Genomic DNA, 13,794 nt, shown 5'->3' with positions numbered 1-13,794 from the left:
ACTAAGTCACTGCAAGATCTCCTGCTGCCAGGAACTGCCCTGTGCTACCAGGCTGTGACAAGGCCAAGTGCTGGAGGGGCACTGCTGACCTTGGGAGTGTGGCAGCAGATCTGGCTGCTCTGTGAGATGTGGCATTCCTGTGGCTGTGCTGAAACTTAATAGATCATTTCTGCTCCTAGCACCAAGGGTTCCTGGCATAGCATGTATGTGCCCAGGGTCACTTCAGACATGCCAGCAGATGAGAGGCAGCATGAGTTTGGCTGCCTGCCCTGACGTGCTGTCCAAACCTTGGTCCTTCTGCAGGCAGTGTTGGTGGCTGGTGGCTCAGTGGTCCAAGTCCATGCTGCACTGGTGAAGTCTTAGACCCTGACACCGGGCACCCATTAGCTGAGGCCGTGAAGAATCCCAGAGTCGTTTTGGTTGGAAAGACCTTTAATATTTTCAAGTTCAACCATTCTCTAACTCTGCCAAGTCAGGAGGGCAGTCAGCCATGGGCATCCCTTGCCCGTGGAGGTCCTGGGCATCAGCACCTTTGCCAGATGCTCAGAGGGGACAGGTGATTTTTCAGCCCCACCAACTGTTTGCAGCGGTGCTCGCTAAAAGAAGGAAGGACTGGAGGTACCCGACAGCAGGCAGCGGCTGCGGGAGGCAGGCGGGGGCGCGGCCAGCCGGGCATCCCCCTCCCTGGGGACTGCCGAGCTGGGGGGCAGCCCCTGCATCGCCCCGGGGTGCAGGGGGCCGGCGAGGGCACGGCCCGCCGGGGGCGGTGGGCAGGAAGCGAGGAGGCCGCGGCCGGGGCCGGGCAGCAGCCCTCAGCCCCGGCGGGTTTCATCACCGCCGCGCCCCGCCTCTGCCGCCGGCCCATAAAGGTCCGGGGCGGTGCGGCCGGCACCACACTGCTCCCGCAGCCTTTGCTGCCGCTGCCTCCCGTGCTTCCTCCTCCGCTCCTCGGGACGCCAGGGCGATGGACGCCGGGTGTCTGCCTCTCCGCAGCCTGCTGCTCTTCCTCGGTGAGTGTCGGGGCCCCGCAGTGCTCCGCTCTCACCAGGGCTCCTCTGCTGCCCCAGGGGGCCGGCGGGACCGGGCCAGGGGTCGGACACCTGGGCTCAGTGCTGCGGCAGGCTCTGGCTGCTGGACAATCTGACAGAAGGTAGAGCTCAGCTGGCCTTCGGGCGACGTGAGATAGTTCTTCTCTGAGATGAAGTCATAGGCAGGGATGGGAGCACCTGGGTGGCTGTGAGGTGAGGAGCAGAGCCCAGAGGTCTCTCACAGGTCTGGCTCTGGTCTTATGTTTGGGGATGTTTAATGGTTTGTGTGGCACCCAGGCGTGCCCTGGTACTTAGCAAAGATAGAAGTTCATCACCCTCCTCCCCAGCACTGCTCAAGCCAGTGCAGTCTGTCCTCTGTCACCTTGACCTTGTTTGCAGCCTGGTCCTACTTGCCTGCACCCTGCCGTGCTCAGGGTGAGCTCAGCAGGTGGATCCCCACAGCAGCAGAGACTTCCTGATGGTAAGAAAACAGGTGGTGGCCTCCTGCTGCTTGATGCTTCTCCACCTCCTCACCAGGAGTGTGCTGCTCTAGTGCATGACATAAGCTGCCTGAAAGTCGGAAGGGGTGAACACGTGAACCTTTGGAGCATTGAGAGCCCTAGAGCCTGGGAGTGCTGTGGAGCAAGAGCTGCTCCTTGCCACACTCCTTGGCAGGGTGCTGGCAGAGGCATGACATCAGGCGGAGTGAGAGCTGGCACGCTCAGGCTGCTTTGGTGCCAGGGCACATTGTCCTGATGCCAGGTGGTGAGGAAGCTCAGCTCCCAAGGCCTCTTTTGGGGCGGCTGTTCCCTCATGCGCTCAGATCCCTGCAGTGTGGATTTCTGTCTTTCACCCTGGCCCAGTATTTCTACACTAGCTCATGGAGCAGCCACTGCACAGCATCTTGCTTGCCAGGAGAGAGGGCTAAGCACCTTGCAAGCTGTGACTCAGCGCTTCTTGGCAGTGGAAGGAACTGGTATGTCTTCTTGGATTTGTGTGTGGATTGATTTATTTCCGGGGCAGGCACAGAATCTGCTGGTGAGGGGCAGGTTAGTCATGGCTGGGTGGCATCACCACGCAGGGAACCAGCACTCCACTGCCTTTCCCTCCCAGGGCGGCAGCGCTGCTGGCAGCAGGCTGGCCTGATGCCAGCCACAGGCAAGCTTTAGGAGTTCCTGCTGAGCAACCCAAGTGACAGGCACTCTGTCACTGTCAGCCTCATGTCCTGGCTGTGGTGGGCTTGCTGACTGCACAGCAGAAAGGCAGTGGTGGCAGAGCTCACCCCTGAGGAGCTGTGGTGTTGTGCCAGCCACATGGTGATGTGGTGGTGATGGAAGCAGGCCCAGGGCCTGCTTTTTCCATGAGTTACTTCAGGAACCTTGGCACCAGTCCCCTTGTGGTCACCACAATGTCCACTCAGTGGAGAAGGCAGGCTTCAGATCTCCAGGCTGGCCAGAGAGCTTCACGAGCTGCTGACCTCATGTTTCCTCATGTCACATTTGGCCATCAGCAAGCAGGCTGGACATCAGGGGCACTGGGTCTGGAGATGAAGATGTCCATAGCTGATGTCCATGGCAGTCCATGGCTGGAGGCAGTAATGGATTTCTGCTCTCTGTGTGTGTGTGGTGGAAGGCAGAGTGGCGCAGGCAGAGGGGCAGTGTGTGAAGGGGTTCAGTGGTGTGTGGGTCAACACAGGGGTGGAAGCAGCACTGAGGTGAGTGGGTGCACAGGGCACATCTTTATCTGCCTTACCTCTGCTGCCACAGCACTGGAGGTGGCCATGTGGGCCTGTAGCAGTTCTGGAGCAACAGCCTTCCTGTTCAGACTGGTGTTTCCAGGGCTGCCTTAGAGCTGCTCTGACCTGGCTCAGGGCATCTGAGGCTTTGAGTTGGCAGTTTTGAAGCCATGGGTACAGAATTTGAGATGGATAAACATGGACACAACTTCTCAGGAACATGTAAAGACACTTCAGTCCACCACTTCTGGTGCCTCCATGTAGACACCAGGCCAGGTATACGTAGGCTAGAGAGGGATGAGAGGAGGAAAGGGCTGATAGCATCTCCTGTGACATGGGCAAGAAGAGCAACCTGTACATCTTGTATGTCTCATCTCAGGAAGAGGAGTGTTGGGCTCCAGCCTTGATGGACATCATCAGGCAACTAGGCATCAAGTAATCCTACCCAGAACATCAAGCAGCAGCCAGATGACATACCCTGAGTGCAAGGATGGGGAGGTGTGCTCTGGCTGAAATGATCTCAAGTGACCTCTTCCCCTTGCCCAGGAAAAAGTGCTCAGCCTGTGTGGAGAAGATGAACTCCAGAGGTGCTGTGGTTGATGTGAGCTAGGGGTAGAGTGGCACAGCCAAGCCTTGAGTAAGAGCAAGGCCACACACTAGAGCTCAGTGGTGGTAGGAGCAAGGGCTTCTTCACTTGAACTTCTTGGTGACAGACAAAGCCAACTCCACTGGTGACTGATCTGTTGGAAACATTCAAAATGGGTGTAAATCCTGCAGAGGGACCTGTATCCTGTGTGCATCCTCTGTGTGCATCCTGCACAGTCGTTCTGGGGCTGGGAGCTAGAGCTGCCCTTCAGCAGAGGACCTGAATTAGCCCTTGCAGCTCATCTCTGTTGAGGGCTGCAGAAGGGTCTATCCCTCACTGTCACCCTTCATAGAAGGATAAGTACAGGACTGAAGCTTGAGGAGAGCAGGTTTAGACCAGAGATTAGGGAGAAATTCTTGAGAGTGAGGGTGGGGAGACACTGGAACAGGTTGCCCAGGGAGGTTGTGGATGCCCCCTCCCTGGAGGTGTTCAAGGCCAGGTTGGATGAGGCCTTGAGCAACCTGGGCTGGTGGGAGGTGTCCCTGCCTGTGGCAAGGAGTTGGAACTGGATCATCTTTAAGGTCCCTTCCAACCCATTCTAGGATTCCATGAAGTATTCCTGTTGCAGCAACAGCTGCTGTGTCAGTGTCAGCCTTGCAGGGATGGTGGTGCAGAAGTGAGTGCCATGCTCCATCCCTGCCAGGCACACCTGATAGCCACCATCCCATGCCTCTTATCTGGTAGCTGTGGATATTTGCTTAGGGAACAGCAAAGTCATGACAACACAGCTTCCTCTCCCAGCTCCTGCCCTGGGAATCCACCTGATAACTCTTCTGGGCCACTGCAGGTGCAGGTCCCTTACCCTCCTGCAAGATCCCCCTCCCACTTGTGTCAGATGAGAAATATGTGCAGGGGGGAAAGGGCAGAAGTAAGAGTGCAGAGCAGGGAGAACTTTGCCCAAACGCAGCAAGTCCTGCTGGGTGTCAGCAGATATCCAGGGCTGTACTCCTGCCCGTGGCTGCAGCCAGGCAGGGGAGACTATGGAATGGGGCAGGACTTTGGTCAGTGTTGGAGGAGGTTATTTTTAACCTGGCCCTCACAGGTGTCTGAGTTTTGGCCTTTCCTCAGCTGGAAGGTGGTGCCACCTGGAGCAAGGAGAAGAGCTGACCCTAGGTTGGAGCTTTTTAGATGCAAAAGCTAGGTTCTGGTAACTCTCAAACTGAGAGCTTTAGATTGAGAATGAACTGCTCAGGCAATGGTGAGATGGAGGAAACATACAAGCTGAAACAGATTTGTGGGCTGAAAGGGATCAGCAGCTGGCTTAAGCCATCTGCTCAGCTAAGTCTGACAGAAGTGGGGATCTCAGGGGCTTCCAGTGTATTTGGCCTTGTCTACATTCCTGCCATTGTCCCTCAGACCAGATGTTGCTGTAGCACATCACTCAGGACAGCAGCAGTGCCACTGACTCTCACTAGTCTCAGGATTCCAGCATCCCTTCTTGCACTGCTGTGGTGTACACATAGTGGGACAGGGCATGGAGCACTCCTGGGAAGGACTGAGTCGTTAGATGTTCCTTTCCCAGCATCATTTGGGACACCAGGTCTGTGGCTGAAGCTCCCAGCCTGCTGTTCTGAGATGCTGCTGGCTTCATCCTTCGAACACTTCCACTTTTCTGTCACCAGCTGACCTCAATGAAGTGTTCAGCTGCTTCTGACGAAACCCACAGTGAGCACAATGCTGTTTGAAAGGAAAAAATCCCACCCTGAAAGTAAACTTGCAGGGCCTGCCCCACTGGAGTGCAAGGCAGTCTTGCTGAGTCGTGCCAGCGGGCACCGATGTCTCCAGCTTGGGCTCCTGTAGGGTCAAGATGCTGACATCTTGGCTCTGCTACTTGGCTCTCACTTGGGTGGACCTACTCTTTGTCCTTTCTTCCACAGCATTGGTGGAAGCCTGGTTAAGAGCTTAATGAGGAGAGGCTGAGAGCCCTGGGGCTTTTTAGTCTGGAGAAGAGAAGACTCAGAGGGGATTTAATAAATGTTTATAAATATCTGAGAGCTGGGGGTCAAGAGGCAGGGGACAGTTGTACCCTGTCATAAGACAAGGGGCAGTAGATGTGAACTCCAGCACAGGAGATTTCACCTCAACATGAGGAGGAACTTCTTCACTCTGAGGGTCACAGAGCACTGGAGCAGGCTGCCCAGAGGGGTTGTGGAGTCTTTTTCTCTGGAGACTTCCAAGACTCATCTGGATGCATTCCTGTGTGACCTGTGCTGGATTCTCTGGCCCTGCTCTGGCAGGGGGTTGGACTTGATGATCTTTAGAGGTCTAAACCCCTAACATCCTGTGAGCCTGTGAATGCAGAGGGGAGGGAAGTGAGGAGGAGGAGGGGGAATGGTGTTTTGAATGGGCACAAACACCCCCAAATCCCTGTCCCTCTCCTGCTGCTCCTGTATCCAGCTGCAGTTCAGTCTAGAGGAAGCCTCCTTATCACCCAGAAAGAGATGAGCTGCAGGAAGACCATAAATCACTTCTAGAGTTAACTTTGACATGTAATGAAACTTTCTAATAACTGGAGTTGAATTGGAGTGATCAAGAAATTATGAAGGCACACTCCCTGCATTAGCCATGCATGACCTGACAAGTTGATGGAGGCAAACAGCCCAAAGACACAAATTACAGACTTCTGTGGAATGGGGATGGTGACTCAGCAGTTCATGAGCAGGTTAGTTTGTGACCACAGCAGCAGGGTTGGGCAGGTGAGGCAGATACTAACTGCTCCACATGGGGCTAGCCATGAAGCTGCAAGGACCTCTGTTGGCCTTCAAATCCTGCTTGGAAATGTTCATTTAATGAGTGGGATACCTGAAAGCTGGGCATGTGCAGCACTCCACACCCAAGAGATGTCAAAATAAATGACAGAGAAGGGCCCTTGCTCCCCAAGGAAATGCAGCTGTGCTCCTCAGCCTGCCTGCTGCAGCCTCCTCTTGTGTTTGGTGCCCACATCAAGCCCACTGAGCTTAGTTTACTGCAGTGTAGATGTTGATGGAAGGATGGAGGTGGACCTCTCTGCTTCTGGAGTTCTGCCTGGATAAGTGACACTGGCACAGGATCTGCGAGGTGGTCAGGAACCAATCCAGTCCAGTGGCCAGATGAAGAGGGTTTGGTATCTCCTGTTAGCTGGCTGTTAACTGAGGACCTGCAGCAGAAGTTGGCATCAGAGCAGGAGCTGTCCAGCCTCTGGCTGCAGGCAGAGGGCTGAGGAAGCTCTGCTGCTGAAGAGCAGCTTTGGTGTTCAGCCCACCTCGAGCAGTATGTGGCCTCTGCAGGCAGCAGTGAGGTGCTGAGCCTGGCTCAGCAGTGACCTGGGGTGCTGAGTCACCTGCTGCACTCACCTGCTGAGCCCTAGGAACTTCTCTGCACTGCTATGACTCAAGGACACCTTCCTTGATTTTGCTCACAGAACTCCTGTGATGAGTGCTGGGTGGCCATGCCCAGCCATGGAACCCTGCAAGCTGTACCCTGTGCAGCTGCCATGCCAGCCTGGTCAGAAACCCAACGTGATCAGAGCTGGCCTGACCTCTACCTCCCCTGGGTGAGCTCTCCAAGCCTGTTCCGCCCAGTGTCACTCAGAGTGGGGGTGAGAGGTGGTCACAGACGCTAAGTTTCTGCTCATTGGAAGCTGATGTCACAGAGATGGCTCTCTGGGCTGCCTGGCATCACTTGGGCAGCAGATCTCTCTGATCTGGATTTTTCAGTTTACAAAACTTTTTTTTCCCCTACTGAGATCAGAAGCTTCAGTTAGTCTTGTATCAACTTACAGAATCATAGAATTGGCTTGGCTGGAACAGACTTTTAAGATCACTTGAGTCCAACCTTCAACCCAACACATGGCCATCAAACCATGTCCCCAAGTGGCCACAGGTTTCTTGAGCACCTCCAGGGATGGTGACTCCATCACCTCCCTGGGCAGCCTGTTCCCATGCCTGAACTTAACAAGTAGAGCAGGTGGAATACCTGACTGCACTTGCAGAGCATCCAGATTCACTCTTCTTTTTTTCTCTTCCAGGTTACCTATTGCAAGCTGTCCTGGGCACAACTGTGATCCCCTTATGTGGGCCTGGTGAGATGGAGAACTGCACAACAGCCCTGAGTAAGTGAACTGCACAGCTGTTGGTAAACAGCAGCTCTTTGCTTGCCATCTTGCTTGGGCCAGGGCCCTCACTGAGGTGCCCCTGGAAATCATTGTCCTGTTGAGAACATTGCTGACATCCTGCAAAGTGCTCAGTGTTATTGAACAAGAGCCAGTTTTTAGCTCACCTTTCATTGCTGCTTCAGCAGAAGAGCTCTGCCTGATGTGAGGGCTCTGCTGGAAAAGCAGAAACAGCTTCTGGGGAACTCCCCCAGGGAAAATCAGGCTGGAGAGATCCTCTCCCTGCTCAGGAGGCTTTGTCTGCTGTAATGCTTGCTGGGAGTGTGGTTCTCAGCTGTGCTTGGGAAGCTTGTGCATTGTCTGGGAAAGGGGTCCAGGACAATCAGGCTGGTGAGGTGCTAATTAAGTCTCCTTGCAGTCCAGACAGAGAACAGTCCCCGTGTGGCTCAGGTGGGGATAACCAGGTGCAAGCCTGAGATGAAGGACTACTGCTTCCATGGCCAGTGTGTCTACATAGTGGACTTGGATGAGCACTACTGCAGGTAGGAGAGGGCACAGGGTGCCTGCAGCCCCCTCTGAGCTGGCTTTGACATCAGCTCTGGGTGGCCTTTGGTCTCACTGCTTAGCTGCAACACCAGCCCAGCAAAGGACTCAAATGCTCAGGAGAACTTAGAGAGCAGCAGCAGATTCATAGATTCATAGAATGGTTTGGGTTGGAAGGGACCTTAATGATCCTCCAGTTCCAACCCCTCTGCCATGGGCAGGGACACCTCTCACTAACCCACATTGCTCAAGGCCTCATCCAACCTCTCAGCTACACCTAAACAGGTGCTAAGCACATGTGATGGATCCAGTGAGACCTGGGTGAGAGTCTGAGACACCTGAAATTAGTCACCAGCCCATCTTATGCTTGGGACACTTGTTCATTGACAGTGAGGGTGGGGAGACCCTGGAACAGGCTGCCCTGGGAGGCTGTGGCTGCCCCCTCCCTGGAGGTGTTCAAACCATTCTGGGATTCTGATGTGCTTCCCTGCTGCTCTGTAGCTACAGCAGTGTGGGGTCCAGACCTCAGACAAGGCAGCAGGGCCTCTCCTTTAACCCAGCCTACAAAGTAAAGACCCTCCATGCATTTTTTTTTTTTTTTGGGTGTTCCTCACTTACTTGATGACTTTGCAGCCATTTCTAGGACCGCCTGGGCTTGAGCTGCATCAGCCCCAGCTGCCTGTGGCTGAGTAGGCAGCAGGCCAGCAGCACAGCATGGTGTGTGGCCTGCTGAGGTGCTGCCCCTCACTCTGTGTGTCCCCCCAGGTGTGACGTGGGCTTCTCTGGCGTGCGCTGCGTGCACTCGGAGCTGGTCCGGCAGCCCCTCAGCAAGGAGTACGTGGCCCTGACCGTCATCATCGTCCTGCTCTTCCTCGTTGCCATCTCCATCGCCAGCTACTACATCTGCAGAAGGTAAGCAGGGCTCTCTCCTGCCTCAGGAGGGCAGCTCAGCTGGGGCCAGCTCACCTCTGTGCAGGTAGAGAACCTGGGAAAGAGCAGCCCCGTGGAGCAGGATAGGTTGGGGACTGACTTGTTGGAGAGCAGTGAAGAGGAAAAGGACCTGGGAGGTCCTAGTGGATGGAAGGTTGACCATGAGCCAGCAATGTGCTCTTGTGGCCAAGAAGGCCAAGGGCATTCTGGGGTGGATTAGAAGGGCTGCAGTTAATAGGTCGAGAGAGGTTCTCTTCCCCCTCTACTCTGCCGTGCTGAGGCTGCATCTGGAGACAATATTGTTTCCAGTTCTGGGTCCCTCAGTTCAAGAAGGACCTTAGGGAACTGCTTGAAAGAGTTCAGCACAGAGCCACAAAAATTACTAGGGGAGTGGAACATCTTCCATACAAGAAGAGGCTGAAGGAGCTGGCACTCTTTAGCTTGGAGAGGAGGAGCCTGAGGGTGACCTCATTGCTGTTGATAAAGATGTGTAGGGTGAGCGCCCAGAGGCTGGAGCCAGGCTCTGCTGGGTGATGCCCAATGACTGCGCAAGGGGCAGTGGTGGAAGTTGAGGCAGAGGAAGCTCCATGGAAGCATAAGTGTAACATCACAATAAGGAAGAATTTTTTTCCCTGTGAGGGTGACAGAACACTGGAACAGGCTGCTCAGGGCTCTTCCTCTGGAGATATTCAAAACCTGCCTGGATATATTCCTGTGTGATCAGCTCCAGGTGATCCTGCTCTGGAAGGGGGCTTGGACTGGATGATCTTTCAAGGTCCCTTCCAGGCCTTGACATTCTGTGAGAGTGCAGGCAGGCAACAAGAGAATTCCAGTTCATTTCCTTGGAAATGCTGCTTCCCCATCATCAGGAACTGGAGAGCACTGGATGAGTGCCTGCTCATTTGTTTATCTGGTGTGGTGGCTGATACCATGAGCACCACCTCCTCTGTACCATGGAGGGCAGTAGTCTCCATGGTTGTGGAGCAGCAGGAATCGTTCTCCAGGCTCATAACTAATGGAGAGCAGCTCCCAAGAGCTGAGAGGGTGGAACACCCCCCAGAGAGAGAGCTCAGCTTGACAGAGCAGACAGCTAGCTGGTGACCACCATAATTCCTCTTCCCTGCATCAAGACTCCAGCTCCTCATCTCAGCAGCTGGCCTAGCTGGCTGGGGTGCTCAGCCCTGCTGCAGAGAAGGATGCAGCAGCATTTCCCAGGCAGTCCTAGTGCCAGCAGCACAATGCAGATGGGAAGTCTTCAGTGAGAGCTGAGGAAGGAGACCACATGCAAGCTCTGTCAGACCTGGAAGTGAGCGCAGCCAGAACCTAGCTGCTAGAGGCTTAGATTCAACACGAGGAGGTCCTGCAGCCTTTTTATTGCCTTCCTTCACCCTTTGCTCCCCCAAAGCCCTCTGCACAGCTGGCTTTGCAGAACTCACCCTTCTCTGCTCTGTTTCAGGTACAGGAACAAGAGGAGACGAACAACCTCCAGCGAGTACAAGGAAGTTGGTGCCCTGTAGAAGCCAGGGTGGCCTCCTGCCGTGTCCCGTCCCTCTGGGTGGCCTCACTTCCCACCTATTTAAATGTTATTTTTGTTAACAATATTTACAATATTTATGTACTTTAAGAGATTTCACTTGTTTGGTGATCCAATCAGTATAGGTCAAGCCTGTTATTGTCAGTGTTTTATTTTTGTATGACAGAATATTTCCTAAGGAGAGCCCTGCCAAGGCAGCTCTAGGGACAGAGATATATTTTTATAAAAGCTCAGCTGCTTACTCTTCAGAGTAATTTTATATTTATTCTTGTGAATATGCTCAAAGCAATTCTGCTCCTCGAAAATAAAAGTTCTAGACAAAAAGCACAAGTGTCCTGGTGGTTTGATTGAAGTGGGGCTCTGCTGAGCAGGGCCTTGGAAGCCCCAGCAGCTGGCCTCAGAGAAGCCATTGAATTGGTAATGAAGTCTGCTGCTGGTCCTACAGCTGCAGTGAGCTGTTAGCTGGAACCATGGGACACCCCTGCTCACCCTTCAGAAGATATGAGGAAAAGCACAGCCTTTGCCTCATTCCCCATCTTCACCAAGGTACTCTCTGAGCTCCACTGCCTTGCCTGCCTTTGGCATTCGGGGGAGTGAGACCTGTGTGTGACCTCTGGAGCTGTGCATCAGGATCCTTGTAAGAGTGGTGGGACCTTTGAGAAGGATACTTTGGAAGCTCTCAATCAGCCAGAGGCCTTCATGGAGGAATAAACTGGCTCTTTTTCTCTCCTCACACTACTGTCCTGTCTTTGCTCTTGAGATCCAGGTGTTCTTCCTCTCAGGTTATTTTCATTGCCTTTCTGCTGTGTGTTGTTCAGACACCTTTTTCATCTGAAAGGTTACTAAGTCCGCATCATCCTACAGAGTGCACTGGGAGGAAGCCAAGGAGGGAAGGTGGGAAAGGCTCTCCTGAGTGCTCTGCCCTGGCCATGTGGCCTATACCCCTCCCTGTCTTTGGGAATGAGTCATGTGAAATGATGAAACCAGAGCTCTGCTGCTTTCCTGCTTGATCCTCACTTCCTGCCTGGATTTACTTTCGCTATCTTTCCTCTGACGAGGACCAACCACAGCAAAGGTGTGGTCAGGCAGACTGGGCTGTGATGAAACAGCTCTGCCCAGCAGCTGCCAGTTCTCAGTGCACCTCTGGCCCCACTGGGGAAGTGCTGGTGTGGGGAGGAAGAGGGGGGATATCTGCTTAGCAAAGGGAATGTGTGGTCTGAGCAGACCAGCACTGCACCTGACATGCTCCAGCAGGAGAGCCCTGCAAGGCTGCAGCTCAGGGTTGAGTCCTCTCTGCTGCATTCTCTGCAGGCCTTCTTTAGCAGTTAGGTCACCAGCTTGAGTGGGGCAGCTGCCTGCCCCAGGCCTGCAGGTAAGCCAAGTGCAAGCAAGAGCCAGGGCTGCCCGGCCAGCGTAAGCAGTGCTTTGGTCATCTCAGGAGAGCTTGACCAAGTGACAGTGACCAAAGACATGGAAAGCCTCCAGGCCAGATGTGGCAATGCAGGGGTAGAAGGAACCTCCTTTGCATGTCCTCAGTGAGTGCAGACAAGCTGGCTCTTGCTGTAGGACCTGAGGTCTGTCCCAGAGCAGCCTGTGTTGACCTCAGTGCAGGCTCTCTCGCCCTTCTTCTGCAGACAGAGTTACTGTGCAGGGTTTGTGCTCAGCCTTCTGGCTCTGTGCCTGTGGCCACCTGACAGAACTGAAATGCTTGTTTGTGGCAGTGCCACAGAGCAGGCCTTGGCCAGCCCCCAGAGTGGGTTAGTCAATGTTTAAGATGGGTCTGGTGGGTACAGGTTTTTCCCTGGCCTGCCTGGTGCTTTGTTTCTCTCTTCAGCATGGAGTTAGAAGGGGATGGTTGGGACTCCGGGATACCTGGGTTACCTCTGTGTCACAGGGCACTTTCTAGCAGCTCTTCAGCTTTTCACTTCCTCTCCCCTTCTCCTGCAATTCAGTTGTCACACAGGAACCTGTTCTGCCAGCTGGCTGGGAACAGCTAATGGCAGCCCCAGCCTTTCCCAGTGGAAGATGGGGCAAAAATGGGTTCTTGGAGCCTCCTTCCATTCTTCTGTGACCCAGTTAGGATATATCCAAGGTGACACATCCTCCTTTCTCCCTCAGGCTTCCATGAACTGCTCTGGATGGTCCCTTGCTCATCCTCCAGAAACTTTCCTTCAGCCCCTCTGCACCTGAGCAGCCTCAGGAGCTCAAGATGCATCTTTCAGCTGCAGCACCTGGGTGCACCTGCCCACTGCTGCACTTGCAAGAGTTTTGAGTTGCAGTAGGAGCAATGGTTTGAGCTTCATCATGCCTTTAGCCACCTGGGTCAGGCAGATGGAAGAGGAACTGTCCACTTTCAGGCCTCTGCAGGACTTGTTTGGGTTTTCCCCCTTCTCTCAACTACAGCTGACGTTCTTGATTTGGTTTGGGCTTTCCCCACCTATCCTGTTGCTCACCTTGTTCCCACCCCATAGCAGCCCTTCCAGCCCCTGTGTTTTTCTCCCTCCTGCACAGGATGAAGCAACTGAAGAGCTTGGGGCCACATACCAGCCTGCCACCTCAACAGCTTGTGCCAGCTGGACAGAGGCTGCTTGTCCAGCAACCACACAACCAGGTTCTGGTGACACACCCCAAAAACCTGTCCCCAGACAGTGAGCCTCCCTCATTCTTCCCATGGTTTCTGCTGGCACCACCTCCAGCCCTCTGGGGCAGCTCCTTCTGCTGGGGAGGGAAGGGAAGGGAAGGGAAGAGAAGGGAAGGGAGAAGGGGGAAGGGAAAAGGGAAGGAAGGAAGGAAGGAAGGAAGGAAGGAAGGAAGGAAGGAAGGAAGGAAGGAAGGAAGGAAGGAAGGAAGGAAGGAAGGAAGGAAGGAAGGAAGGAAGGAAGGAAGGAAGGAAGGAAGGAAGGAAGGAAGGAAGGAAGGAAGGAAGGAAGGAAGGAAGGAAGGAAGGAAGGGAAAGTAGAAGGAAGGAAAGTAAAAAAAAGGAAGGCAGGCAGGAAGGAAGGAAGGAAGGAAGGAAGGGAAAGTAGAAGGAAGGAAAGTGGAAAAAAAGGAAGGAAGGCAGGCAGGAAGGAAGGGAAAGTAGAAGGAAGGAAAGTGGAAAAAAAGGAAGGAAGGCAGGCAGGAAGGAAGGGAAAGTAGAAGGAAGGAAAGTGGAAAAAAAGGAAGGCAGGCAGGAAGGAAGGAAGGGAAAGTAGAAGGAAGGAAAGTGAAAAAAAAAGGAAGGAAGGCAGGCAGGAAGGAAGGCAGGAAGGTGTTCAGCAGTCAGAGTGGAAGCTTGGTCTTGCACAA

General features: G+C 54.0%; 1 protein-coding gene across 1 annotated transcript; it reads left to right on the top strand.

Annotated features, from left to right (window-relative positions):
• The first annotated feature begins 964 nt into the window (after window positions 1–964).
• EREG (epiregulin) lies at window positions 965–10,489 on the top strand. Its single transcript, XM_054392428.1, has 5 exons — window positions 965–1,010; window positions 7,416–7,499; window positions 7,918–8,041; window positions 8,808–8,954; window positions 10,429–10,489. The coding sequence occupies exons 1-5, from the start codon at window positions 965–967 to the stop codon at window positions 10,487–10,489; spliced, it is 462 nt and encodes a 153-aa protein (XP_054248403.1).
• Window positions 10,490–13,794: the final 3,305 nt, after the last annotated feature.

Source organism: Indicator indicator, chromosome 25 (assembly GCF_027791375.1).
Source record: "Indicator indicator isolate 239-I01 chromosome 25, UM_Iind_1.1, whole genome shotgun sequence".
NCBI classification, from domain to species: Eukaryota; Metazoa; Chordata; class Aves; order Piciformes; family Indicatoridae; genus Indicator; species Indicator indicator.
The sequence above is the reverse complement of the archived record's forward strand: the minus strand, read 5'-3'. Positions and strand labels throughout refer to the sequence as shown.

Excerpts from the sequence above, each read along its gene's own strand:
- EREG (XM_054392428.1), top strand. The coding sequence starts at position 965 with ATGGACGCCGGGTGTCTGCCTCTCCGCAGCCTGCTGCTCTTCCTCG. Across the intron at positions 7,500-7,917 it reads GAACTGCACAACAGCCCTGA|TCCAGACAGAGAACAGTCCC; the intron begins GTAAGTGAACTG and ends GTCTCCTTGCAG. Across the intron at positions 8,042-8,807 it reads TTGGATGAGCACTACTGCAG|GTGTGACGTGGGCTTCTCTG; the intron begins GTAGGAGAGGGC and ends GTGTCCCCCCAG.